The sequence below is a fragment of the Aphelocoma coerulescens genome, chromosome 21 (genome assembly GCF_041296385.1).
Source record: "Aphelocoma coerulescens isolate FSJ_1873_10779 chromosome 21, UR_Acoe_1.0, whole genome shotgun sequence".
Lineage (NCBI taxonomy): Eukaryota > Metazoa > Chordata > Aves > Passeriformes > Corvidae > Aphelocoma > Aphelocoma coerulescens.
The window spans coordinates 6,994,508-7,020,103 of NC_091034.1; the positions used below are offsets into that span (position 1 = coordinate 6,994,508).

At 56.0% G+C, this 25,596-nt stretch overlaps 1 protein-coding gene across 3 annotated transcripts; it reads left to right on the forward strand.

Moving 5' to 3' along the window:
• Positions 1–3,950: 3,950 nt before the first annotated feature.
• On the forward strand, positions 3,951–23,917 carry TMEM240 (transmembrane protein 240). 3 transcript variants are annotated; one of them, XM_069035055.1, is made up of 4 exons: positions 3,951–4,011; positions 5,237–5,343; positions 15,150–15,358; positions 17,377–23,917. In XM_069035055.1, the coding sequence occupies exons 2-4, from the start codon at positions 5,252–5,254 to the stop codon at positions 17,523–17,525; spliced, it is 450 nt and encodes a 149-aa protein (XP_068891156.1). In that variant the 5' UTR covers positions 3,951–4,011; positions 5,237–5,251; the 3' UTR covers positions 17,526–23,917. The 3 variants fall into 3 exon arrangements, with proteins under 3 accessions (XP_068891156.1, XP_068891155.1, XP_068891154.1); XM_069035054.1 differs by lacking the exon at positions 3,951–4,011 and adding an exon at positions 4,807–4,971; XM_069035053.1 differs by lacking the exon at positions 3,951–4,011 and having other exon boundaries at positions 5,144–5,343.
• Positions 23,918–25,596: the final 1,679 nt, after the last annotated feature.

Here is a 25,596-nt window from a genome sequence, read left to right on the forward strand (position 1 = left end):
ATATTTCCAGCCAAAGGAAGGAGATGGTTCTGTAGGAACTGCTTCAGTTGATCCCTTTAAGAAGACATTCCAAGCAAGCACAGTGTGCTGAGTGTTTGGAGCAGAGTTTTCCTTCCCCAGCACTGAAGTTGCTCTGTGGCAAGGTGAAACTTGTTTGGAAATGTTTTCTACTTTCAACATAATTCATCTTATCCACAGTTCTTGGCTGTTATTTCATAGAAAGGCAGAAAAACCCCACACAGGGTGTTTTAACCTGTGGTTTGTGTGTTCATGGGGATTTACAGACGTCCTTTCCATGGATTAGTTAGAACCCTTGACATGTCACTTCTCATTTAACGTGCAGGTTACTGAAAAATTTATGATTTATAGAAATACTTTTTCTCCACGTGCTTCATTAGCACTGAAATCGCCAGTGAAGCTCAGTTTACACAGGGATTTTATGGGGTTCTTGCCTTTGAGATACACACATTTAGACATTCAAAAATATCTGTGTGTGGGTGTAAAACTGGCTAAACACAAGGCCAAAGTTATTTTCTGTGTCAAAAGAAATTTCAAGAGAAACATTTAATTTGAAGGAAATGGGACAAAATGTGGTTTTCCTTTAAGAGCAGGGTGGGATATAAATGTTTGTGTGCTGGAGACTGATGGAGAATCAGTGCTGAAAGATTTCTTTTCAAGGTCCCTTGTTGCCTTCTCCCTCTTTAGTGGAGAGAAGCAGGAAGGGCTCACACCCTGTGAGCACAGACTGAGAGCAATGAGAATTTCTGCTGGCAGGGAGAGTTTCCAGCGATCTGGGATATTCCCCCAGCTTCCACAGGGCGGGCAGAGGTGGCTTTAAAATGCAGATTCCTCCCATCCCCTCCTTTCCAAGCACGGTGGTTGTGTTTTGTCAGCACTTCTCTGGCTTTTTTGACTTTCTATGAAAGGCTGGATGGATTAAAGAATGACATCTATTGAAGTGTAAAGTTTTGCTCTCTGTGAAGCTGATGCTGCTCCTGTGTGGGCAGATCTTTGCCAGGGACTCCTTGGGGTTTCCATCCCTCTGCAGATCCCATCCGTGAGGCACACAGCAGCAGAGCCCTGGTCACTCCTAGTTTGGAGTCTCTTTCACACGAGTCACCCTTGGTTTTGTGGTTTTTATTGTGGTTCTTGAGACCTTCAGAACATTCAGAACATCCTTCTCCCTGTCAGCAACATCAGCCCGTCTTTCAAATGGTTTTATGTAAATAAAACTGGGGATTCTGGTGATTTTCTCCCTCTGCACTGCTGGTGTCTTATTCCTGAAGTTCCCTGCCTGTTGAGGAGTGCAGATCATGCAATCAGGCTGCCCGTGGCGGCAAAGAGCTTCTTCCCAAGTTTTTGGTGTTGCTGGATCTGTGCAAAGGTTGATGATCCCAAATAAACTTCCCCAGCTTCATTTCTCAGATGTGTTGGATCTTAGGAGAAGGTATTGATAAAGACAAACACTTGTGCTGGCACAGAACTGGGGGAAAAATGGGAATAAAAGCCAATGAGTGGAGTCCAGAGAGGGTATGGAAACAATTCAAAAGGAAAAGAAATGCTTGCTCTGGTTGGTGTTAGACTCTCCTGTAAACCCTGCCTTGTGTGAGCACCACAGAACTGAGCAGAGGTCGTGCTCCCTTCAAGAGAAAAGCAGAGGGAGTCAGTTCCTGCAGGTGGTGTGGTTTGTGATAAACTCCTACCTGGGGCTGTATGTTCACAGGGGGGGGAAAAATACTGATTAGGGACTGACCAAATGCCACTGAGATCCCTTGAGGTGGCCTGTGCACTTGTCCAGGTGGGGATGGTGCTGACAGCACAACCTGAGGCTTGGAGCTGAGCAGGAGCCACAGGCAGGGTGGGTGCTGGTTTTCCAAAGGGAACAGCTAATCCTAGCAGTAATAATTAGGACTGAGTTTAACAAACCCGTTGTGGTGCCAGCTGGAAGCTGTGTGTGTTAGCACCCACCTTAGAGAGCCTTTGCTCAGGTGTGGGTGTCACCTGGCTCAGTGCAGGTGGGACAGCAGCGCTTTGCCCAGGACCAGGCTGAAGTTTGTCACCTGTCAGGCAGCTCTGCTGAAGGTGGGAGGTGAAGGGCACTGGGAGTACCCAGGACTGTGGGGCTCACACCCAGAGGGGTCAGAGCAGGGATGTCTGGGACCCCCAGCAGCCAGGACTGACCACAACAGGGATGTTTGGGATTCCCAGCAGCCAGGACTGACCACGACAGGGATGTTTGGGTTTCCCAGCAGCCAGGACTGACCACAACAGGGATGTCTGGGACCTCCAGCAGCCAGGACTGACCACAACAAGGATATTTGGGACCCCCAGCAGCCAGGACTGACCACGACAGGGATGTTTGGGACCCCCAGCAGCCAGGACTGACCACAACAGGGATGTTTGGGTTTCCCAGCAGCCAGGCAGGACCTGTGCTCCAAAAGCACAGAAAGGGAAATGGTTTTACTTGAGCCAATGCCAAAATCTCTCCTCAGTGCCTCCAGCCCAGCTGAGAGCTGACCCAGCCTGGTTTGTGGGAGGGCTGGGAGTGCAGAAACACTGACTGGGGAAACTTCAGTTCCACAAAATCCTCCAAGACTTGTCTTCAAACTGTCCCCTCCCGTGGTTTTATTCATCTGTAACTTTAGAAATGCTTTTGTTTTCCACAACCAGCAGAGTAACCAGCTGCAGCCTCTCTGAGCTCTGCATTTCCATGGCAGAATCCTCTTCTGAGCTCAGTCAGAAGTGGAAGTAGCTCAGGGCAGAGGGTTGTGCAGGGTGCAGCAAGAGGTGCCTTCCCAGCCCTGCTGCTCTTTTGCATGAAGAGCCTGGCTTGTCAAACGTTTCATGTGTGTGGTTCAATTTAAAAAAAATTAAAAAAAAAAAAATCTGCAAAGCAATCTGTGCTCTAATTTGAGGACACCATTTAGTGATTTTAATTGTGTGACAGTATTTTGGTATTTTCAATACCCAGTAGTAGGTTAATGACTGTTCCTTGAAGAATGGAGTTTATATAACACAAGTCATTACATAAGAAGGCTGATTGTGGCCTGAGGAGCAGAAGGAAAACAAATACTCAAAAATGCAAAACCCAGCACCAGCAAACTCTGCTTTGGCGACCCTGAGAAGCCCGAGAAAACGAACACCTGGGTTCTAGCGAGGAGAAACTCACCCCGAGCAAGGCTGAGGACCGGGAGGGGAAGGCACTGCAGGACATCAAGCTCAGCTGCCACGCATTTCCCACGTGGCGGCTGGAATCGCTTCCTCCACCTCGCCTCGTTTGCTGTAAAAGGAACAACAACCGAACAAGCAGAAACTTATCGGCTGGTCACTTGTTTTCTTTTCATTTTCCCAGCAGCTCGTAAACGTGGCCTGAGTTGGACTGACCAATACCACGGTGAGACAAAGCCGTGGAGATCCTGAAGCACGACCCTTTCCTTGGCCTTAGGGTTTGGTGGATGGGACAAAGTTCTCTGTGCCACAGAAGTGACGGGGTCTCTCTGCACCACCCCAGCCTTTCCCGGGGGACCAAGTGCGGGGAAGGATTTGCAGCAGAGCTGGGATTTGCTCCCCGCTCCAAGGAGAGCCGGGCATCCTCTGCCTCCCTTGGGTGCCCTTTGGGTGCCTCCCGCGGGCCCAGGGGCGCGGGGCCGGGACCCCCGCAAGGGCCGGCGCGGTCCGTGCGGGCAGAGCCGGCGGAGGGAGGCGCCGAGGGAAGCGCGGGGGCGCGGCGGAGCCCGGGGCTCGCACCCCCGGCCGTGCCCGGACCCCCGGGCGGAGGGAGGGCGGGGGGTCCCGGCGGGGCCGAGCCCGCGGGCGGCGAGAGGGGGCCGGGGCCGACCCCGGGCGGAGGAAGGGCGGGGTGAGGATGGCGTGTGGCACTGGAAACGCGGCCAAGCGCCGCTGCCGGGGCTCCGCGTGCGGCTGCGGGGCGGGGGGAGCCCCGCAGGGCCGGCCCGCAGAGCTGCCGCCGCTCGCCATGAGCCGCTCCCGGAGCAGCGCCGCCCCACGTAGGTAAATGCCCGGGCTGGGGAGGGGGCGGCCGGCGCTGCCTGGGCGCATCTTCCCCCCCGCTGCATCCCGCATCCCTCCCCTGCATCCCGCATCCCTCCCCCGAGCGGGGCCGGCCGGCGGCGCGGAGCCACCCGCGCCCGGGAGGGGCTGGGCCGGGGGCTGCCGGCGCGGAGCGAGCGGCGGGGACAGCGCAGCCCCGAGCCGGGAGGGTTCGTGGGGCTCATTTTGGGGGGGATTGAGGGTGGGCGCGGTGATTTGGGGGCTGGGGTTTGGGTTTTTTTTTTTTTATTTCCGATTTTTATTTGGCAGCGCTCGGCAGCGGGGATGATTTTGGGGAGGGTCGGGGGAGAGGATGCGATGAGGCTCCCCCGGAGTGGGTGATTTTTTTGCAGCCTGCCTCCTCCTCCCCCAGCCTCCCCCCACCCCCCCCCCCACCCCGGGTTTGGCTGCCTCGCTTCCCAGTTGCTGCATGAAGGCTGTGCTTGTACCGGCGTGTGCCCGCTCCCGGAGCCGCACACCCGCCGCGACCGCGGCCGGGGGGAGCCCGGGGCCAGCGGCGGGGGTGGAATTTTAATTTTTTTTTTTTTTTTTTAATTCCCCCCCCCTTTTTTTTTTTCAATTTTTATTTTTTTATTTTTTTTTTTTTTTTTACCTGTCACATTCGTCCTAGAAAAATAAAAAAATAAAGCGGGCAGGGCGCGGGAGCCCGCGGCATCCCCGGCACGGGGGAGTGCGTGTGTGTGCGCGGGGGGCGCCCCGCCGCCCCGCCGCCCCCCGCCGCACCGCAGCGTGCGGGCAGCGAGCGCGATGCGCCCCGCGCTCGGCTCTGCGGAATAGCGCGGCCGCCGCTCGCCCTCCGCGGGCTGGGGGCGCACGGACCCGACCGCTGGCCATTCCCTATTGATGTCCATGAATGCAAACACCATGATTTTCATGATCCTGGGCGCCTCTATCGTTATGGTAAGAGATTTTGCTTATCTCCCTCCCCTCCATCGTCGTCCCCCACCCTCCCCCCCCACCCCTCCCCACCCCTTCCACCTTCCCCCCCGCACTGTCCCTCAGCCTGTGCACCTCTGTGTGTGTGTGTGTCCGCGCGTGTGTGCCCCACTGAACACCAAAGATTCTTTTCTTGATGACTGCTTCAGTCTCTGGCAATCAAACTGGAGTCAATGTTTTATTCCATCATCCAGAGTTGACCAGATGCCTTGGTTGTGGGCTCTTACAGGCAATAGCTTGCTTGATGGACATGAATGCGTTGTTGGACAGATTTCACAATTACATCCTACCGCATCTGAGAGGGGAGGACCGAGTTTGTCACTGCAACTGTGGAAGGTGAGTTACCTGCAGAGCCTCTCCCTCCCCTGCCCCCCAGCCCCTTCCCACCTCATCTCCCCGGGGAGGTGGTGACCAGCGACGGGGAGCTGCTGGCTGGGCTACCATCTTTGCATTCTGGCTGTGTCTCACCTTCCTCAGCAGCTCCTGCATGAACAGGAGCCGGGCTGGGGGGGGGGTGGGGGTTGGTGGTTTTTTTTCCCGGAAGAAGAGTTTTCTGTGCGCTTGGAAGTCCATTTTCCTTGGTGTGCACGTTTGTGGATAGGCATTCGGGAGCCCTGGGAGAGTGAGTAACTTTGATTCAAACGTCTGTCATTTTGCCTTTGTTGTCAGTTGGGCCGTGATGTTCCCCAGCCTGTTTGTGGTCTGGGTGTTGCAGCTGGTGGTTGTGTGGCTTATAAATGGAACGGGGTTTGGAGAAATGAGAGGATCCCTGTCCAGGCCAGGATGTGGCTGTCTAGGACAGAGTCACTTTGAGGCTTTGCAATCTTTGATCAGATCTTAATTCCCTGTGGCTTTTCCTCCTGGGAGTTGTGATGCTGCTGGACACAGCACACCGAGGAGGCCGGGCTGTGCTTTTGGGGTGGATGCTGTGCCAGGAGTGGTGCACAAGTTTATGACTGGACAAATACCTGCCTCCCTCCGTAGCTCTTGGGAATGCTGAATTCTCCTAAACAGCATCGCTCCTGTGTGTAATTGCTGAAGTGCTCAGCTTGAAACTGCGATCTGGCTGCTCTGGAATCCGTTCAGGCCCAGGGCTGAGTTCTGGGGAGGTGAATTTCCCCCTTCTCTGTGGGACTGCTGTTGGTGCTCCTTATCCTGCGCTCCCGGAGGCCTCGCTCCCCTCCTGTGCCTGGTTACTCACTGCCTGCGGGAGAGTTTCTTGTCTGTGGGGGAGGAAAGCAGCGTGAGGCTGTGCCAGATAAAGGACACGCTGGGAGAGCCCTCCCTTGTCACATCCAGCGCTTAGGTTTGAGCTTTACTCCTCTTGGAGCTGCCTCTGGAGCCAGCTGCATCCTGTCTCCCAGGCGTCACATCCCCCCGGTGTCCCTGGAGTGGGAGCTGAGCTGGAGCTGGGATGTGCTTGGCTTAGGGAAGAGAAGCTGCTTTGCCCTTCCACGCTGCCTCGCGCCCCGAAGGTGATCAGGGCCTTCCTCCCCACGGTTCCTCCTCAGCCTCCTGTGACAGAACAGCAGAGAAGGCACCGGCAGCACCTCCGGGGCCAAAAGCAGCCAGGCCTGGGGGATGTGGCAGCACACTCAGCTCCTTGGGCGCCTCCCTCTTAAGGTCAATTTGAAAGACTGTGGGCAAAAAACATCCACAGTGTCTTCGACTTGTTTTTGGCAAGGATTTGCTTTTTCTTAGCTTTTCTTTGGTTGTTTTTTGGGGTTTTTTTTTTGAGCCCTCTTGATGTTTTCTCTTAGTTTAGGACTTTTCCTCTGCTTCTTCCACCAGTTGTTCTTATTGCTCATCGCTGCTTGGTTCAGTGGTGGTGAAAATGGGTTGCTGGTAATGGACTGTAACATTTGGAGTGGCTGAGGAGTGACAGCTCTCACGGGTGGCTTGGCAGAGTGTCCCCTCTGCCCACGGCTGAGGAGGTGGCAGGGGCACCCCTCTCTGCTCTCCCTCTGTGTGTGTTGAGGCAGATAAATCCCCCGTGGTGCTCTCCACAGACATCACCGGGTCATTTCTTCGACAGTGCACGAACCAGCTTCCAAACTGTGAGAGGAGGCAAAAAGCAAAGTTTATCTCTAGCCTCAGGTATGTGGGAGCAATGGCTCTCGCCAGCAGAAGCAGCCCACGAGCTTCTGCTCCTGCCTGACAAGACTTCACAAACCCTCCCTGTGCTGCAGGACCTGGGGTGGCCTCGTGCTGAGGTTTGCTCTGAGCTGCTGCCCCAATGGCAGCGTTTGGAGCCCTCTGATTTACAGGCTGGACGTGCCTTGTCCCTCCTGTCAGCTGTCCAAGAGCTCGGCCCTTGGGGCAGGGAGCTCTCCCAGGCAGGGCTGTGTCCTGGAGCCTGTTGTCAGCACTGCTACCAGGGCTTGATGAAGAACTTAATTTGCCAATAACCAAAGGGAGTCCTTGGAGGAGGGAGCTGGCTGCAGTTCAGTGTGTTGCAGGGAGGAATGGGGAAAATAAGTAAATGTTGCAGAAATGGAAGGGAAGGAGGAATTGGAATGAATGAAGACTGATGTGCAGTGGGCTGAGCTGCTGCAATTAATGATCTCCCTCCTGCCCCAGCCTGGGTCGCAGTGTCAGTCAGACCCAATAACTCATTCAGAAATGTTTTCCTTCCCACTCTCCTGTCCTGGTTGTCTCCTTCCTCAGGGCGTCAGAGTGGAGCCCTTCCCCAGGAATTGCCCACCACATCCAAGCACCCAGGCTAGATGTGAGTACCTGGCTTTGGGCACAGCAGGATGGGCTCTCCAGGAGGAGCTGCAATCTGCCCTGAGCTGGTGTCCCTGTGAGGGCCTGGGAGCTGTTCCAGAGGTGGTGGCTGTGGGCAGGGAGGGCTGGCTCTGTGTCCCAGGTGCCAGCTGAGGCCAGGTGTGCCAGGGCATGGGGGGCTCTGGGCTCTGTCCTCAGAGCACCCTCAGCCTGGATCCCCACTCCCCTGGCAGTGGGATGGGCCCTGGCTGTTTCCAGCTCCAGTTTGGGACTCCCTTGTTCCTGTCCCCACTTTCTGCTCTGGCTGGGACCTGGTGTTGGTCTCTGGGGAGGCTGGCAGGCAGCAGCACGAGCCGTGCCCAGGCTCTGCCCACATTCTGGGGGCTCTGGAGTCCCCCGGGGGCATGGCCAGCAGGGCTGGCTGCTCCAGCTGCCCCCCCCAAAGAGCTCCTCAGGCTCAGGGAGGCTGTGGCTGGGTCTGTCCTGGTGGGCAGGGCTGTGCCTGTCCCTGGGCTCTGCCTGTTCTCCCCTCCACGGGACTCTGGCCCAGCAGGAAGGTCGCAGGACAAGTGCAAGGAGTGCTGTGGATTGTTTTGCCGTGTCCCTAAGCATTCTTTGTGTTTGCAGTGGCTGGGGAAGGTCAAGACTCTGGGGAAGGGAACCAACCCCACCTCCAGGTGCTGCTGGAGGCTGATCCCCACCCTCACCCTTCCCTGTGGGATCAGGGGCTGAAGCTGTTGCTTGTCATTTTATGCCAGGAGCAATTTGTTGGGACAAGAGGGCCTGGGAGGTGCTTTTTGAGTCCGTGGTGTCAGATGGGAGCTGTGACACCTGTGCTGTGCAGAGTTTGGGTGGCTGCAGGGCCTGGAGCCCTGGGCTGGGGGGAGCTGGGGCTGCCTGGAGCTGCTCACGCTGCCTTGGCCATGGCTGGTCCGTATTTGCAGTTTTTTAAGTGGCTCTGAGCCTCTGATTTCAGTCTGAGTGAGCCTGGGCTGGGCGGTGCCTTTGCCACGGAGTGTCCCTGCCCTGGTGGCCGAGCTGGACGTTCCTCTGGGCTCTGAGAGGTGGCTGATGTCCTCCTCCATGCAGGTGAGCTGTCACCATCAGCCTGGGCTGGACTTTCCCACTCCACAGCGGCAGAGCCAAGGAGGGCAGAGCTGCCAGCACCCCCCGGGCCATGGGAATGCATCCACAGCTGGGAAAACTCTCCTGGCACTGCCTGGGAAGGGGAGCTGGAGTGAGAATGTCAGCAGAGAGACAGGGCTGGCCCTGGCACCTGGAGCTGAGCCTGCACAGACGGGCTGGGCGTGACAGGGACTGTTCCTCTGTCCCATCTGCCTCCAGGCTGCAGCATGGAGGGGTGACAGCCACGCTCCCGCTTGGCACTCTCCATCCTCGGCGTGTGGAGGCATCCAGGCTGCCCAAATCCCTGTGCTGGGCCCTGCCCAAATCCCTGCTCGGGCCGTGGCTGTCCCTGGGGAGGGCAGGGCAGGGCTGTGCAGGACTGCAGAGGTGCAGCACTGCCCTCGTCCGAGCCTCTCCGTCCCAGCCAGCAAAGGGTCCTCTCTGGAAGCAGAGAGCTGGCAGCAGATCAGGAGCTGGGTGATGTCATGCAAAGGAAAAACACCAAAGGGTGTCCGTGGAGGAGGCAGGGTGAGCTGGAGGGAGCAGATGACACCTGAACAGAGCAAGGATCCGCCAGAACAGCCTGGGGGGCTCACAGGTTCCTGGTCTGGAGAGAACAGGGACCTCCAGAGCTCTGGCGTGTGTCCTCCTTGCCACTGACCTTCTGGGCGACCTTGGCTGAGCCTTTTCCTCCCAGGAATTGTCTCTCCCGTGAGCAGGGCTGGGCAGGGCCAGGAGGAGGGTCAGCCTCACCTGGGTGCCAGCACCCTGCAGCAGAGCTGGGGGCCCGGCCAGCCTCGGGTCAGCTGTTCCTGCCCGAGGGATGCTCCAGCCCTGCCCTCCCCGGGCTCTGATCCGGGAGGGAAGGGACCTGTCCTGGGAGGAGAGCGTGGGGACCCTGCTGTGCCCTGGGCTGGGCACGGGAATGTGTGAGGAGGCTGCAGGCCCTGCCCTGGTGCTGGGATCACTGGGGAGGGTGGCACTGCTGGCAGGAGGGACACGAGGGACGTTTCTCCTCTCTTTCCTCCTTTCCCAGCCGCTCTGGAAACCTCTCTGTCCCCAGACCCTCTGTGGACGTGCTGGGAGCGCTCTTTGCCTGGTGCTGGGGAGCACCAGCACTTCCCTGGGCTCCTGGCAGCTGTGCCAGGGCGATGTTTCCACCAGGACCAGCACCGGGGAGATGTTTTCGGCGGTGCCACCACCCTGGTGTGCAGCCTGGCCTTGCTGGGAACGGCTCTGCGAGGTCTGGGCTGCTCGGGATGCTGAGGAACGGCTGCAAGGTCAGGCAGGGATGCAGGGCAGGAGGCTCTGCCTCCCTCCGGCCCTGTGGGGCTCCTGCCTGGGGGCTGGATGAGGCAAAATTCCCCCAAATCCTGCTGCAGCTGGCGGTGGGGAAGGGGTTGGTCCAGCCAGGATGTGGCAGCTGCAGCGTGAGCCCGGGAGATGTGACGTGGCTGCCACTGTCACCTGCCCGGGAGGGAGCCGGGCTGAGCCGGAGCATCGGCACGTCCCTGTCCCCATCCCTGTCCCCATCCCTGTCCCCATCCCCATCCCCGTCCCCGTCCCCATCCCCGTCCCCATCGGAGCGGGGGGTGAGGGGAGCGGAGAGGCAGCGCCGGGCTCTGTGTGCTCAAAGCGGATCCGTGGCTTTTCCAGCGGCTCCCGAGCCGGGCTGTGGCTGCAGCAGCCGCGCTCACACAAGGTCACCGCAAGGGACAATAGCGCTGGGGGCAGCCGGCAGCGCAGCCGCTGCCCCGGGAGGAGCAGGGGAGCTTTTCCCTCTCTGTCCCAGGCTGGGAATGCGGACAGGGATGCTCCAGCTCGGGCACACGTGTGCAGACACACAGAGCGAGCTGCCTGTGTCACCTGAGCCGGGTGGCAGCGCATCCAGCCTGTCCCCTCCTGCTGCCCAGGAGTCTGTGGCCCGAGGTGTGCTGGAATTTCTGTCCCCACCTTTGCTCGTGCTCCCTGTGGAAGCTCCAGCACGGTGGCATTTTAAGTAAAACCTTACAAAACGAAGGCCTTGTTGCCTTTGTAAAACTGTGGCTCAGGCCCGTTCCTTTGGCTAGAGAAGGGCTGTGAGGAAAGTCCGTGAGAAGAAAAACAATCAGTTTTTACCTGTGAGAATTTAGTAACAACAGAAGCACGAAAGTTAAACAATAGAAGGAGAAAACAGCACCTTGAATTCAGAATGCTTATGCCATAGGTAGCCAGTGGCAGCACGCTGTGGTTAGTAATAGCCAAGGAGTCTGTTGTAGTAGTTTAGCAGCCAATGAATCTATAACAGGAATGATCACACACAAAAGCTGTATAAAAGAGGCTGCTTTGTTTAATAAATGGCTTTTTGGCCCTTGAAAGAGGCACTGTCCGTGTGTGTCGTGACCGCCCCAACAGCGGCACGGCACAGCCAGGCTGGGCACGGCTTGGGATATCCCGGGATCCCCTGAGGGTGGGCACAGAGGGGAGGTGGCACGGGGTTAACCCGGCACTAGCTGGCACTGCCCAGGAATTGGCCCTCAGGAATCACTTGGTGCGTCCTTTTCTTGTAAATAAACACGGACAGAGCACGGGTTTGGCTGGTGAGGGCCTCGTGTGACACCTTTCTCACAGGGCTGTGGTCCCCAGAGACCTCACACCCACCCCTGAGCAGGGGCTGAGGTGATGCCAGGCTGAAGAGGGTTTTGTCTCTGAGGGGGGTTTTGTATCTGAGGGAGGTTTTTGTCTCTGAGGGGAGGTTTTTGTCTCTGAGGGAGGGTTTTGTCCCTCTCACAAAGGTTTTGGTTGGTGAAGTGAGCCCTGGCTGCTGGGCTATGGCAGGGTTGTGTTCTGAGGAGCCAGACCCTGCCTGCCCTGCCCTGGCAGTGCCCTGGAGGAGCTGGTGGGGGTTTCCTGCGCCCACCCCCTGCTCAGCTCAGAGCTGACACGTTCCCCCTCTGGATCTGGGCATGTTCCACTTTCCAATCCCCTGGGCACGAGGTGGGACCCTGGTCCTCTGTGCACTATTAATAATGTGCTGTGCTGATGGGACGGGGTCTGATTCCCTCCTGGAACATCCCCCAGGGCTTCAGCAGCAGCAGAAAACTTGTGGGGCTCTGTCCCTGCTCTCATCCCCATCTCTGTGAGGGCAAGGGAAGGATAAAATTCCCTGCAGCCCAGCTCTCCCAACTGTTGCAGCAGCAGGAAAAATTCATCTTCCCTGGGCTTTGCTAAACTCCTTCCAGAAAACTCCACAAAGTGGGAATGCAGCTCTGGGATCTGTATGGAATTATTCTGGTGACTCGGGGTTCCCAAAAGCTGGAGGCCTGTGGGGCCTCAGGTGTTTTCCTGGGGAGCTTTAGTGACAGGAGGCTTTTCTTTTAAGGAAATTCGCACCTGAGATCCAAATTTGCTTTCTGATTGTAGGTAATGGAGTTTCCTAATCCAGGCAGGGAGGGCAGAGGTCTTACCCTCTGTTGAATTTGGCCTCCCATGGACAGCAGGGACTCCAGCTCTGAGCCTGGCCTGGAGCCACGGGCTTTGGGGACAGTCCCCCCTGCACAGGGAAAGGGAGCTGGTGACACCAGAGGAGAGCCAGGCCCTCAGAGCTGCCCTGAGGTGCTGCTCAGCAAAGGGAGAGCTGGAGGAGATCCCACTGCAGAGTGCAGAGTCAGCCTGCACCCACAGGGACGAGGCAGGCAGGAGGTGACCCTGTCCCTTCCTCGGTGCCTGGCGAGCAGGAACGAGGGCTGAGGGGGAGCAGGGTGGGAGGAACACCCCCTGTGAGGGGTGAGGAGCCCTGTGCCCCTGTTGGGGCAGCACTGGTGGTGTTGGTCTGTGTGTGACATCCCTGAGCAGAGGCTGGGACAAGCTCCAGGACCTTCCTCTTCTGAAAAACCACCCCAGAGCTCTGTGCTCGCTCCTAGGAATCTGTTTTGGGGGTGTGTGGGGGGGGGGAGTTTGGGTTCCCTGAGCCTCAGGGATGGCTGTGTCAGTGCTGGGGGGGGTTCAGGTGACACAGCACAGGTGACACAGCACAGGTGGCACAGCACAGGTGGCACACAGGGCTTGTGACACGGCCACGCAGAGGAGACACAGCCAGGCCCTGCCCAGGAAGCTCCAAGGAGTCCAGACTTTGTGGATTCAGCCTTTAGGCTGTGCCTGTGCTGCAGAAAGCAAAAGGGAGGGAGTTGGGGCCCAGCCAGGTGTCCCTGTGTCGTGGGACATGGGAGGTGTGTGTGTGCAGGGATTTGGGAAAGATTTGGGGAATCGTGGCACATGGGAGGTGTCTGTGTGCAGGGATTTGGGAAAGATGGAACATGGGAGATGTGGGTTTGCACTTCAGGCATCAGCAGGAATTTGGGAAGAATGGGATGTGGGAGATACATGTCTGCAGGGATTTGGGAAGCACGGGACATGGGAGACGTGGGTTTGCAGGGATTTGGGAAGCATGAGACATGGGAGATGTGGGTTTGCAGGGATTTGGGAAGCATGGGACATGGGAGACGTGGGTTTTCAGGGATTTGGGAAGCATGGGACATGGGAGACGTGGGTTTGCAGGGATTTGGGAAGCATGGGACACGGGAAGTGCTTGGCTGCGTTGATGGGAACGCTCCCATTCCTTTTGGGGAGCCCTCCCTCACGCAGCCTCTGCCCCCAGATTTTCCAGTGCCAAAAGAGGGGAAATCTCTGTTCCAAACCATGCAGCGCGAGGAGGCAGGAGCAGGGCTGCCCTCAGCCATCCGAGCTGCCATCTCCCGTCCCTTCCCAGCCTGCTGCCTTTTGCTGGATGGAAATGGGGACTGGAGGGTCTGGTTGCCACCCCGGAGCCCTTCCCAGCCCTGTGCCAGCACCCCCGGTGCCTGTGGTGCAGGTGGCCCCCATTAAGGCAGCGCTGAGATTAGGGCTGTTTTCAGAAGGTTCCTTTGAGTGGAGGTTTGTTTGTGTAAATATTTGGACGTTTCTCAGGCGTGATTATCGAGCAACCTGCACCTCATGAATATTCAGAGACCTCAGCGATGCCTCCTCTGCTCGGCGAGTGGGAGCAGCGCCTGGGCGAGGAGGGACGGGATGCTGGGGACACTGGGCAGCGCTGGGACAGCCCCGTGCTCCTGGACTGGGGGCACTGGCGATGCCAGGATTGTGGTGGTGGAAGGCACGCGGGGCTGGACCTCACCTGGCTGGGCGTGTGGTCACTCCTGGGGTGTGGTCAGTGCCCGGCTGAGCGGGGCTGGGCAGCCTCGGCGCCCCTGGGAAGGTGAAGAGCTGCTCGAAGCAGGTGCAGAGCTCCAGAGCAGAGCTCTGCCTCCTGCATCCCCCATCCTCCGGGATCCTCCCACCCCTCACAGCTCCCAGGGACCTGTCACTGCTCATCCCCTCCCGTGCAGCCCCCACAGCCCTGCCTGGTTTTTTTCCTACTCTACAACTCCCTCACCCCATCCCTGCCATTTTCTTGCTTTTCCCCAGGTGAACCTGGGTTTTTCAGCTTCATCCCAGGCTTGGTCTCCATCACCTCATGGCACAAACGAGCCCAATCCCCCTTCTGGCACAGGGCAGCCTCTCCAAGCCTTGGGAGCCTTGGGAAGCTCCAGAGTTGGGAGAGCTGCTCCTTTACCCCTGGAGGTGTTCAGGGACCTGGGAGAGCTTTGCCAGCAGCTCCAGTGCTGGGAAGGATTCTGGCTGCTCCAGGCAGGAATTGCTGCCTGGTCCTGGAGGAACCCCCCAGATCATCCTGGTCGAGGAGCAGGAGGAGCTGAGGTGGTCTTGGAGCTCGTGGGACTTTTCCAGGAGCGAGAGGCTGCAGGAGGAATTCCTTCCTGTGCCTCCTCTGTGCCTGTAAACACGCTCTGCCCTGACGTGTGAGGGACACGAGCCTCTTTTCACTGAGGGAGAGGGGACACGGAGCAGCAGATCCTCTCTGGGGACATCTGTGGAGCCACCAGGGCAGGGCAGCAACAGGACAGTTGTCCCTCCACCAGGGGATGGTGGTGGTGGCACTTTCAGGGCCACACAGCTGCTCTGGTGGCCTCTGCCTCCAACACGTGCCCTCTGCATCCCGGGGGTGGCCTCGTGCCATCCTTGATCTCCTCTCCTGTGTTGTAGATGATGAGCCGGGGCACAGGGAGCCGTGTCAGGAACGTGACATCAGTTCCAGGCGTGGGGTTTTGTGCTGTCCTCCCTCCCTCTGTGCTGACAGCAGCACAAAAAGCCAGGACAGCCCTTCTCCTCCTGGGGATGGTGGGAGGAACTGGGAGGAAAGGTGAAAGAAAAATCTCCACTGATTTTTTCCTCCCCTGTTTCTGCCCCTGCACCAGGCATCATGTCCATTATGTCATCCCTTACGACGGGGACCAGTCAGTGGTGGACTCCTCGGAGAATTACTTTGTGACTGACAATGTAACCAAGCAGGAGATTGATCTGATGCTGGGACTTTTGCTGGGCTTTTGTATAAGCTGGTTCCTGGTGTGGATGGACGGGGTTCTCCACTACGCCGTGCGGGCCTGGAGGACCAGCCGACGGTATGGTAAGTGCTGCTCCTCCTCCTCTTCCTCCTCTTCCTCCTCTTCCTCCTCTTCCTCCTCTTCCCTCAGTCCCTGCCCTCTCCTTGGGAGCTGGAAAAGGCCAGCCTGATGCTTTATCCCACACGGATGTGGCACAAACCTGGCCAGGGATGTCCTGGCCCTATTGATGCCGGGGGCTCGATGGTGCTCTCGGGTGGCTCCCAGCTCGGGATGTTCCACGACTCCCTGACCCGAGCAGGGGTGTTGGTGTGGGAATTCTGTGGGCAGAACATCTTCGGGCTGGACCAAAATTCCCCAGAAAAATCTGGATTTTTTTTCTTTTCCCTAGTGCTGCTGGGAGAGCAGGCTGGTGTTGGTTGTGTAAAGCTGTGACATTGTGGTGACAGTGACAGACATCTGCGTGGTGTCAGCTGAGGTTTCCCACCCTCACAGCTGTCCAGATGGGGAGATGTTTTGTTCAGTTGTGCCATCAGCCCCACGGGGGAAAGGATTGGGCAGAACAGTCAGGCTTTGGAGCAGTTAAAATCCTGAATTAACACCCTGAGGAGCACCCAGAGATGCTCCTTCAGAGGCTCTCTCTGCCCCATGTTCCTCCCTCAGCACGGGCATCCCATGGATTTTAATATTTGGAGGAGAAAAAGATGACAGGAAAACGATTAAATTAGAGAATGACTCGAAATTCCCTCAGAATGTGCCTACAAATCTCCATCTCTCCAGCTCCTGGCTGATGGTACTGTTAAATCACAACTCGGAGGAGAAGGAGAAGCGAGCGAGAGGAAGATTTATCTGCAGGCCTATCAGAAATTCTAATTAGGGAAGTGGACTCTCTCTTTCTAAAAACTCAGATAAAAAATGATATTAATTTCCCATCAGTCTTCCCAAATCCTCAGCAGCAGTTTCTGAGTCAGGGCTCTCCCGGGGCTCCGCTGCTGCTGCTGTTTCCCAAGCAGGGGCTGATTTTCCAGTGAGATCTCAGGTTCTGAGAGCCAATTTTGGGGCTGTGACTCCTGATTTTCATCAGAGATCAGAGCTGCTGGAGGCAGCAGGGCTGGCAGGAGCTCTCCTTGTGGTGAGGTGTTCTCCAGAGCTGGGATCACCACCCAGCCTACCCCTTGTGAATGGAGGCTTTTATTTTTAGTAATTAATTTAGTATTTCAACTAATTGATCTCTTCTGTTTCATTTTTTCCCCCCTCCTGGTGTTTGCCTATTTTAAGGCTTTTATAAAAGGCTTGGCCAACGGTGCAGTGAACCTAAATATTTCCTATTTATTCAAAATCAACGACGCAAATGAGTAATTTTAAAGGCAGCAAGCAGAAAGGAATTTGTTTCTTTGTTGAACAAAGCTAAAATTCCCTTCTGAGGAAAGAAATGGAGCCAGGGGCAGGGGAAACACAAATTCTGTGCTGGTACAGGGTGAGGAGTGCACGAGCACCACTCAGCAGTGACTCAGTGTCACACTGGGGCCTGACCAGCTCCAGTCATGGCCTGTTACAATAACCTGGAGCTCCTTCCTGATGGGAGAGGTTTCTCAGAAAAGCAAATATTCCGTAGGAACTCGGACAGCAGCTCCCTGGTAGCTGCAGGGCTGGTCAGGGCAGTCGCCAGCACCTCACAGCCGTGGGCTCAGAGACTTGTTTGGGATGGAAAAGACCTCAAAGACCATCGAGTGCAACCCACTCCCAGCACAGCAGCTCATCCTTGGGCCATCTGTGCTTCTCTGGGACTTCCCAGTTGCCCTTTGAGGAGTTGGGCTCTGTGTATTTCTGGGTGGAATCAGGCAAAATTTTCATGGGAGTGGGCGGCAGCTGAAATGCTGCTGCAGGGAAAGGTTCCTGGGCTGAGGGATGAGCTAATGGGTAAAAAATGACCCTGGCCAGGTGTTGGGGGCTGAGGGTGGCACTGGTGCCACAGCCTGTCCCTGTGCAGCCCTGAAGGGAGCTCGGGGGTGGCTGTGCCTTGGGACAGCACCCTCACCTCTCCCTGCAATCCCTCACCTTCCCTCTCCTCCCTGCCTTCCAGACAATTCCTGGTCTTGGATTCCGAAATTTTGTAACTTGAAGGAGTTCAGGAAACGTCACCACCGGCAGTACGAGGAGGCCACCGGGAACATGGTGCACATCAAACAGAAGCTGTACCACAACGGGCACCCCAGCCCCCGGCACCTCTGAGGGACACCCTCCCCTCCAGGGACTGCAGCCAGCTTTTAAAACACACAGGACTTCGCTCTTCCTCCAGGGGAACAGCCTCTGGTTTGCTCCCAAGCCAGCTGAGGACAGGATTTTACGGAATCCAGCCCGGGTGTCCATGGGTGGACGCGCCACGATGCACAACTAAGCCAGTCCTGGATGCTCCGCAGCCAAGACATTGCACTGTGTTCCACATTTTATTGTCAGACTCGTGTATATATGTAAAAAAAAAAAAAAAAAAAAAAAAAAAAGCAGACAAACAACAACGACAACAACAAAAAACCCCCCCAAAAAAAAGAGAGAGAGAGAGAGAAAAAAAAGAGATTTGCATTATACTTTCAACCCCCCCCCCATCCCTTTTCCTGGCATTCACAGCTGTCCTGCACATCCAGGAATGTTGGCCGAGGGGATGGAGGTGGGACAGCACGAAGAAGATGCAGAGTGTCTCATCCAAGAGCTCCAGTCCCCCGTTTCTTTGGTCCTCTGGCTGGGTTTTGCCCTGCTCTGCCCCTGCCGTGCCTAGAATGGCTGGGCTGGGCACAGGTTTGGCTGGGGACTGCTGCCAGCAGGGGCGGGGGGAAGGCACAGTGTCCCTTTTGGTTTTGCTTTGGTTCACGTTCTGGGGAGTTGCTGCGGGGGAAGGAAGTGCTGGGGATGTGTAAGGGGTTTGTTGTTTGCAGTGCTGTCCGCTGAAAACCTGCCTTAAGCAACCCAATCTCAGAGCCAGGGGATGGGGCTGTGAGGGCTCAGCCCGGGCTGGTGCCGCTGGTGTGGTGGCACTTTTGGTGGCAGGGCTGCTGTCCTTCACTGGAGGAGGGTGGGATGTGTCAGATCTGACTCGTCCCTCTGCTCATAAACACCCCCCACCCCTTGCCTGGGAGGAAAGGAGCTGCTCTGCCCCTTTTCTTGTGGGGTGAGCCCGAGGTCCTGGTTAAAACACCCCAAAACCACTGACAGGGCAGTGAGGGGGCCCTGAACAGCCTCGCTGCTCCTGCACATCAAACACCCCCCCTTGCCTGTGGGGCTTGGCTTGAGGGACACACAGAGACTTGGGCCTGAAGCCAAACTCCTCTCCAAACATCCCAAATGTTGTCCCCAAGGCTGAGTCAAAGGGTGAGGATGCTCCAATGTGGTTTTGCTTTTGCTTCCCCTGGTGTGGATTTCGAGGTGTGAATGGGATCAAGGCTCTGAAAGGAACCTCCCTCTCCAGAGACCTCCTTTACTCCCAGGCAGAGGGGCCTGAAGGAGCTGGAAAGGCCACGGTGGTGGTGTCTGGTCCCTGCTCTGGTCCTGTTCTCCTGAAGGCAGCAGCAGCAGGGGAGCCCAGGCTGTGGGATGTGCTGGGCAGCACAGCCGGGGTGGGGAGAGGGAGGATTTACTGGGAGGGAGGAAGGAGGAGGGAGATGCTCTCCCCAGGAATGTGACAGCCCTGAGCCCCCATTTTCCCTTCACCCATCGTTTTGTACTGAGTGGGTTTGGCTGAAATGGGGAAAACACCCAGAACTGAAGGATGGGGAGAATTGCCAGAACCTCTCCTTTCTTCCACGGATTCCTTGACACTCTGAGTGGCCTCCTGCTGTTTGATGGCAGGGAAAAGGACACCACCACTCCTGCCCTTCCCTCCCTGCTCCAGCTTCTGTCTCTTGGGGTTTTTTTTCTATTTCTTATGCCCAGTTCAGTTAATTACAAGCCCCCAAACTACCCAAACATTCCCATTTCTCTGCCATCCCCACCTTTGCTATTCCCTAGTGCCTCTTGTTTTGGAGCCCCAGGTTCTTTCTGGACCTAAACAACTGCCTGGTCCATTCTCGTGTCTGTTTGGCTGTCTGTCATTCCTGGCTGTGATGTCTGAAATTCCTTAGGATCTAAGGAACGACTTTTCCTTGAGCAGCTCCTTTCCCTTGCAGCCTCCTGGCAGGGAAGAGCAGGGACTGTGTTATCAACAAGTCCTCAGGGGGGACAGCATTTTGTAGGGGAGGAAATTCCATCGTGATAAGGACAAATATAACCCTGGGACTGGTTATGGGGGGAGAAAAAAAAGCACTTTAAAAGTAATTTTTCCACTTGCAGCCTCTCACAAGAGAGACTTAAGGCAGTGACCTAAACTCAGACTGAATGTAAAGCCTGGCTCTGCCCTGCTCTAGCAGCTGACCTTGGTTGAAATATCATTAAAAATGAAACAACTGGAAGGGGTGAATGGCTCACACCCATTAAGTTTGATCTGTCTGATCCACGGCAAAATTTCATAAGAATTTGAGGCTCTGGAAGAAAGAGGGGGAGAAAAAAAAAAAATCTACACAGTAAATATTCCTGCTGTTTAAAAACAGAGTTTTAAAAAATCTGCAGCTCTCTCTTGCTCACACTTAGGCAAAAAAATAAACCAAGAAATGCTCTCAGTGCAGTTAAATTTACTGGGAGTAACTCACTGGTCTGTAATCCTGGGAAAGCAGGCAGGTTTTGTTGAGCAGGGTCATCCCAGCACGCACTAAACCAGCGGGATTAATCCTGGGGAAACGCTTGCTCCTCATCCTTAATGAAAGAGGGCCAGAATTCCTCCCCGTGCAGGGTGGGAATCCTGACCCAGCAGATCTGGGATGGGTTCAAACTCCTGGGCAGGGACACCAAAACCAGGAGAGTTTTTCCTGAGAGCCTCAGGTCCGCCCTGTCTCCTCTTTGGGGAACGAGCTGCCAAGGCCCCTGGGAGCAGAAGGTGGAGGCAGCTGGTTTTGGGGTGTTACAGCTGGTTTTGGGGTGTTACAGCCGGTTTTGGGGTATTACAGCTGGTTTTGGGGTGTTGCAGCTGGTTTTGGGGTGTTGGCAGCTGGTTTTGGGGTGTTACAGCCGGTTTTGGGGTATTGCAGCTGGTTTTGGGGTATTACAGCTGGTTTTGGGGTGTTGGCAGCTGGTTTTGGGGTGTTGCAGCTGGTTTTGGGGTGTTGGGAGCTGGTTTTGGGGTGTTGCAGCTGGTTTTGGGGTATTACAGCTGTATTTGGAGTGTTGCAGCTGGTTTGGGCTATTACAGCTGTATTTGGAGTGTTGCAGTGGGTTTTGGGCTATTACGGCTGGTTTTGGGGTGTTACAGCTGGTTTTGGGGTATTACAGCTGTTTTTTGGAGTGTTGCAGCTGGTTTTGGGGTATTACAGCTGTATTTGGTGTGTTGCAGCTGGTTCTGGGGTGTTGCAGCTGGTTCTGGGGTGTTGCAGCTGTATTTAGGATATTACAGCTGTATTTGGGGTGTTACAGCTGTACTTGGTGTGTTGCAGCTGTGTTCGGGGCATTACAGCTGCTTTTTGGGGTGTCGCCGAGCCAGCATCACCCTGCAGCCCCTTCTCCCGTGCTGCCACCATCCCTCCTGTCCCTGCCCCAGCTCCTGAGCCGATGCTGCTCCAGGCTGAGCCCTGCCAGCCCCGTCCCTTGTCCCCGTGTGGCAGCGGGGCCGCTCTGCCGCCGCCCCGTCGCTCTGTGCATGTCTTCGTTTTGTTTCTCTCCGCTCGTGGGGGTGTTTCCTCCTCCTCGAATTGTCCCCGCTGTGCTCGTGTTGGCTCGTTTGCTGTTCTCTTGCCTCTGATCCAGTCTCCACACACACCCCCCCCCCCAAAAAATAACACACCAAAAAAAAAACCAACCCCAATAACAACAACACCTGAACCCAGCAACAACCCCAGGCAAAGAGGGCTGAGTTGGGAGCAAATTTGGCAGCAGGGAGTGGGCACAGCAAGGTCAGGGCTGGGCAAGGAGCTGGGCAGAGCCTGAGGAAGGGAAAACAGGGATGAGAAGTGTGGGAAGTGCAGGACAGCGGAGTGGGAAGTGTGGGCCCCGTCTCAGCGCTCGCCCGCCAGATGCTCCGGGGGAGGCTGCAGGCTCTGCTGCTGGGGGGGGATCTTGTGGGGTATTTTTGGAGCAAAGACACAGCTCAAAACTCCGTGTGCCGGTTCTCCAGAGCTGGGATTGGTGCTGGGAACGTTCTCCTGTGGTTTTGGTGTGAGGAGCCCCTCCGGGAACGTTCTCCTGTGGTTTTGGTGTGAGGAGCTCTTCTGGGAACGTTCTCCTGTAGTTTTGGTGTGAGGAGCCCCTCTGGGAAGGTTCTCCTGTGGTTTTGGTGTGAGGAGCTCTTCTGGGAAGGTTCTCCTGTGGTTTTGGTGTGAGGAGCTCTTCTGGGAAGGTTCTCCTGTGGTTTTGGTGTGAGGAGCTCTTCTGGGAAGGTTCTCCTGTAGTTTTGGTGTGAGGAGCCCCTCTGGGAAGGTTCTCCTGTGGTTTTGGTGTGAGGAGCTCTTCTGGGAACATTCTCCTGTGGTTTTGGTGTGAGGAGCCCCTCTGGGAAGGTTCTCCTGTAGTTTTGGTGTGAGGAGCCCCTCTGGGAAGGTTCTCCTGTGTTTCTGGTGTGAGGAGCCCCTCTGGGAAGGTTCTCCTGTGGTTCTGGTGTGAGGAGCCCTGGCCTGGCCGCCTGCACGGGGAATGGTTGGGAAGGAGGGGTGTGGAAAGCAGAAATCCATTGCCTCACCCAGTAGCTCTTTTTTAAACTCAAATCCCATCCTCAGTTCTGGCTCTGCTGAATAAACCCCTGGCCAATATAAACAACAAACAGTGAGAAGGGCCCTTCCTCTTTGAGGAACAGTTTGGGAAGGTGTCTCCTGTATCCCATCCATGCATCCATCCACTGTGCCCTCTCACTGCTGAGCCAGCCAGGGACACCTCAGCTGGCCCATCTGGCAGCACCTCATCCATAAGAAGCCCAGGAGAGAGCCTGGGATGGTGTCCCAGGCACTCACACAGCACACTGGGGTGGGTTTAGTTACTCTCACTGCTGTTCTACCTCATTTTCTGGTTGCATTTTCAGCTGGGGGAAGAAGAATCCCTGCTAAAAAGGGGTGTTGAAAACAGCCACTGAGGTGATGAAGGCACTGGGGCATCTCTCCTGTGAGGGAACTGGGAAAGCTGGGACTGATCATGCTGGGGAAGGATCAATCCCTGTAGGGAGGGTGCAAAGAAATGGGAGCAGGCTCTTTGAGGGGTGTCCAGTGATGGACCAGAGGCACGAAATGAAACATGGAGGGTTCTACTTGAGCATCCTGCACGTGGTGAAAAGGGAGGGTGATGCTCACCTGTGCTGGAGGGAGAGGCTGGCAGGAGCTGAGGGGCACAGGGAGCTCAGTGTCACTTCAGATCTCACCTCCCAGCACTGTTGAACATCCAGCCCGGCATTGATGAAGAGGTTTGGGTCACCACAGAGGTGATGAAGCTTCTTCTGCATTCAGGGGGCTTGGAAGGTAAAAACAGCCAACAGAACCTCCCAGAGCACCTCTGGATGTGGAAGAGCAGAAGTTCTTCCAGGATTAGAGCATGTGGTACAAATGGAGACACTTGGAGCCATCATTTTCCAGCCTGGATGCACCGGTGGGACAGTTCTGGGTTTCAGTGAGCAGCAGTGGGGTGGAGAGCAGGGAATTATCTGTTGGGCAGGGACACAGGACTGCTGCTTCCACCCTGGGATGGAGTGAAAGTTCAAAGTCCCTTCAGCCCAGCTCCCTGGGGTGGCCAGGAGGACAAGGAGCAGCAAGTGAACTTCCTGAAGGAAATAAAAGACTCAAACAAAAAGAGCCAGGCCTGTGCCTTCCCTGCAGGTGGGGCAGAGGAGAGGGAAGCAGAGGAGTGGGAAGATGTGGCAGAGTCAGGAGGAGCCCGCTCAGCCTGGCTGGGCTGTGGGGGTCCTGCTCCGGGTGTTCAGAGCTCTGTGTGTCCCCACGTGTCCCCTGCATGGAGCCCGGCCCTCCTTTGGCACGTCCAGCCACTGGCACTCGTTTCTTTTGCAGTTTCACCTCTCGGGATTCCCAGCAGGGCTGACCCCGGGGTGGCTCAGTCCCAGCTCCCACCGAGGCAGAGGAAGCCCTGCACTCACTGCAGGGAGGTTTTTCACTTGTGAAACACCAGGACAGAGCTTGGAGTGCTGTTTTCCCTGATCGTTAATCCCTCTTTTCTTTTTTTTTCCTGCACCCAAACCACTTCTGCATGCATCAGGCAGGGAGAGGCACAGCACAGACTACCAGAGAGAGAGAGAGAGATTAAACTCTGCTCCGAGTCTAATCACAGGATAATCTCTACTGTGGTTGAAAAGCAATAATGGCTAATTTTTTTACTAAATACACTTGCACAGGCAGATGTCACCCAGGGCTTGTGCTCTCCAGTGGCCAGAGGGGTGGCAGCCTGTGCTGAGGCTCCGGGGAGCAGCTGAAGGTGCAGAGAGCTTGGGGTGGGGGAGGCAATAGAAAAAGCACACTGTGATTTTATTTGGGTCAACGAGTGAGTGTATTTCAGCCATTCCTTCCCTTTCAATAAGATGTTTGTATAATAGAGAACCAGTTCAGCTCCTGGAACTAAGCCCGTCCTTTGCTGTTTGTCAGTAAAATAGTTTTTTGCATGTTTTTTGCATCTGAGTGGTTTTTCCAACCCTTTGAAGCCAGTGATTCCCCCTGGGGCACAGCTGGGGCACCACAGAGCAGCAGCTCCCCGGTTTGGGGCAATGGGGTGACAGGAGGAGGTGCAAACAAGGCGGGGGGGGGGTGGGAGAGCTGTCCTGACCTCTGAGTTCTGTGACATCACAGGGCACTGTCCCAGATTTTCACCTGCCTGGCTCCTGCTCACTGGGATAACAGGGAAGCTCTAAGATCTTTAAAAGAAGATAAAATATTTCACTAAAATTAAAAAAAAAAATTAAATATTAAATTTAAATATTAATATTAAAATGTTTCACTAAAATTCACTAAAATTCTGGGTGCAAGCTGCCTCCAGAGGGGAGCCTGGGCCTCTCCTGCCCATTGCCTGCAAGGGCAGGAAAGGCAGGAAGAGGGGCAGGAATCTCAGGCCTTTGGCACAGAGAAGGAAAAGTGGGATCACTTCCCATTCCAGCAGTACTGGAATCTGCCACCATGAACCAGTTCTTCAGCGTTTCCCATTCTGCTCCTTGCTGGCACAGGGCCACCCACACAGAACAGCTCTGACCTGGCCACAAAGGTGGTGATGCAGGACTGGTTCCACGAGTCTGGGCACAGCTGGGCACATCCCAGGCTTGGTGCAGACAAAGCAGAGCAGACAATAAACCCCCCAGCACCCGAGACAAGGGCTGATAAAAGATTCTGAGTGGTTTTTCTCCACCCAAAGCACAAGCACAGGTTGGCAGGGAAGCGTTTCCTGGGGAGATTCCCACCTTCCCGAGTCCCAGAACAGGGCAGTGCCAGGGCAGCGTGTGGTGCTCGCATCCCTGTGCTGCCACAACGGGAATCTCCTCCCAGCCTTTCACATTCCAAAGCAAATCCTTCAGTGGATGGCAGCTGGGAGTAGCCAGAGCTGGCCAGGCTGTAAATCTGTCCCCCAGCTGCAGGGCTGAGGCACCGCGACCACGTTTCCAGTGGCAGGGCCAGGATGGGAGTGATGGATTGCCCACGAATCCATCTGCTCTGGGATTTGCTCTCCAATGCAAAATACCATTTTAATAAAGTGCTGCTGGCTCATAACTCAGTGTCAGGAGAGGAGATAACCTCAGCCTGGGGTTGGCTGGCCCTGCCTGGAGTGTTAAAGAGCTGGGTGCCACCTCCACGGGGACAGCAGTCACCCTGCAGCTGGCAGCGAGCCAGGGACAGATCCCTGCATTTAAACCTTGGGTGGGGCAGGAATTAAGGATGACAGGCAGCTTTTCTTCCCCTTCCTGTCACCTTCCACAGGAGCAGCAGCAGCGACAGCAACAGCCCGAGGTGTCCAGTGGGCAGCAGGGCATGGAAGCACCTCGCTGGTGGCCAGGAGAGGGCACAGGGAATGGGGCAAGGCATGGCTTGGGAAGGCAGGATTAGGAGAGTTGGGAGCAAAAGGGCCTGGGATGCACCTGTGCAGCAGCCCAGGGCACAAGGTGTGAAGGAAGGAAGTGTGTGGGAGCAGATGGAGAACTGTGTTCCCTGTGGAAATGAAAAGGGTCACCCAGCAGCAGCGGGCACAGGTCTGTGCCTTTCCTTCCATGCACTGGGAAGAGATGAAACTGGGCTGGAAGACTGAATCCAAGGAAAAC

Coding starts and splice junctions, on each gene's coding strand:
- TMEM240 (XM_069035053.1), top strand. CDS start 5,144: ATGACTGCTTCAGTCTCTGGCAATCAAACTGGAGTCAATGTTTTATTC. Junction 5,344..15,149: donor TGTCACTGCAACTGTGGAAG/GTGAGTTACCTG, acceptor CCCCTGCACCAG/GCATCATGTCCATTATGTCA. Junction 15,359..17,376: donor GAGGACCAGCCGACGGTATG/GTAAGTGCTGCT, acceptor CCTGCCTTCCAG/ACAATTCCTGGTCTTGGATT.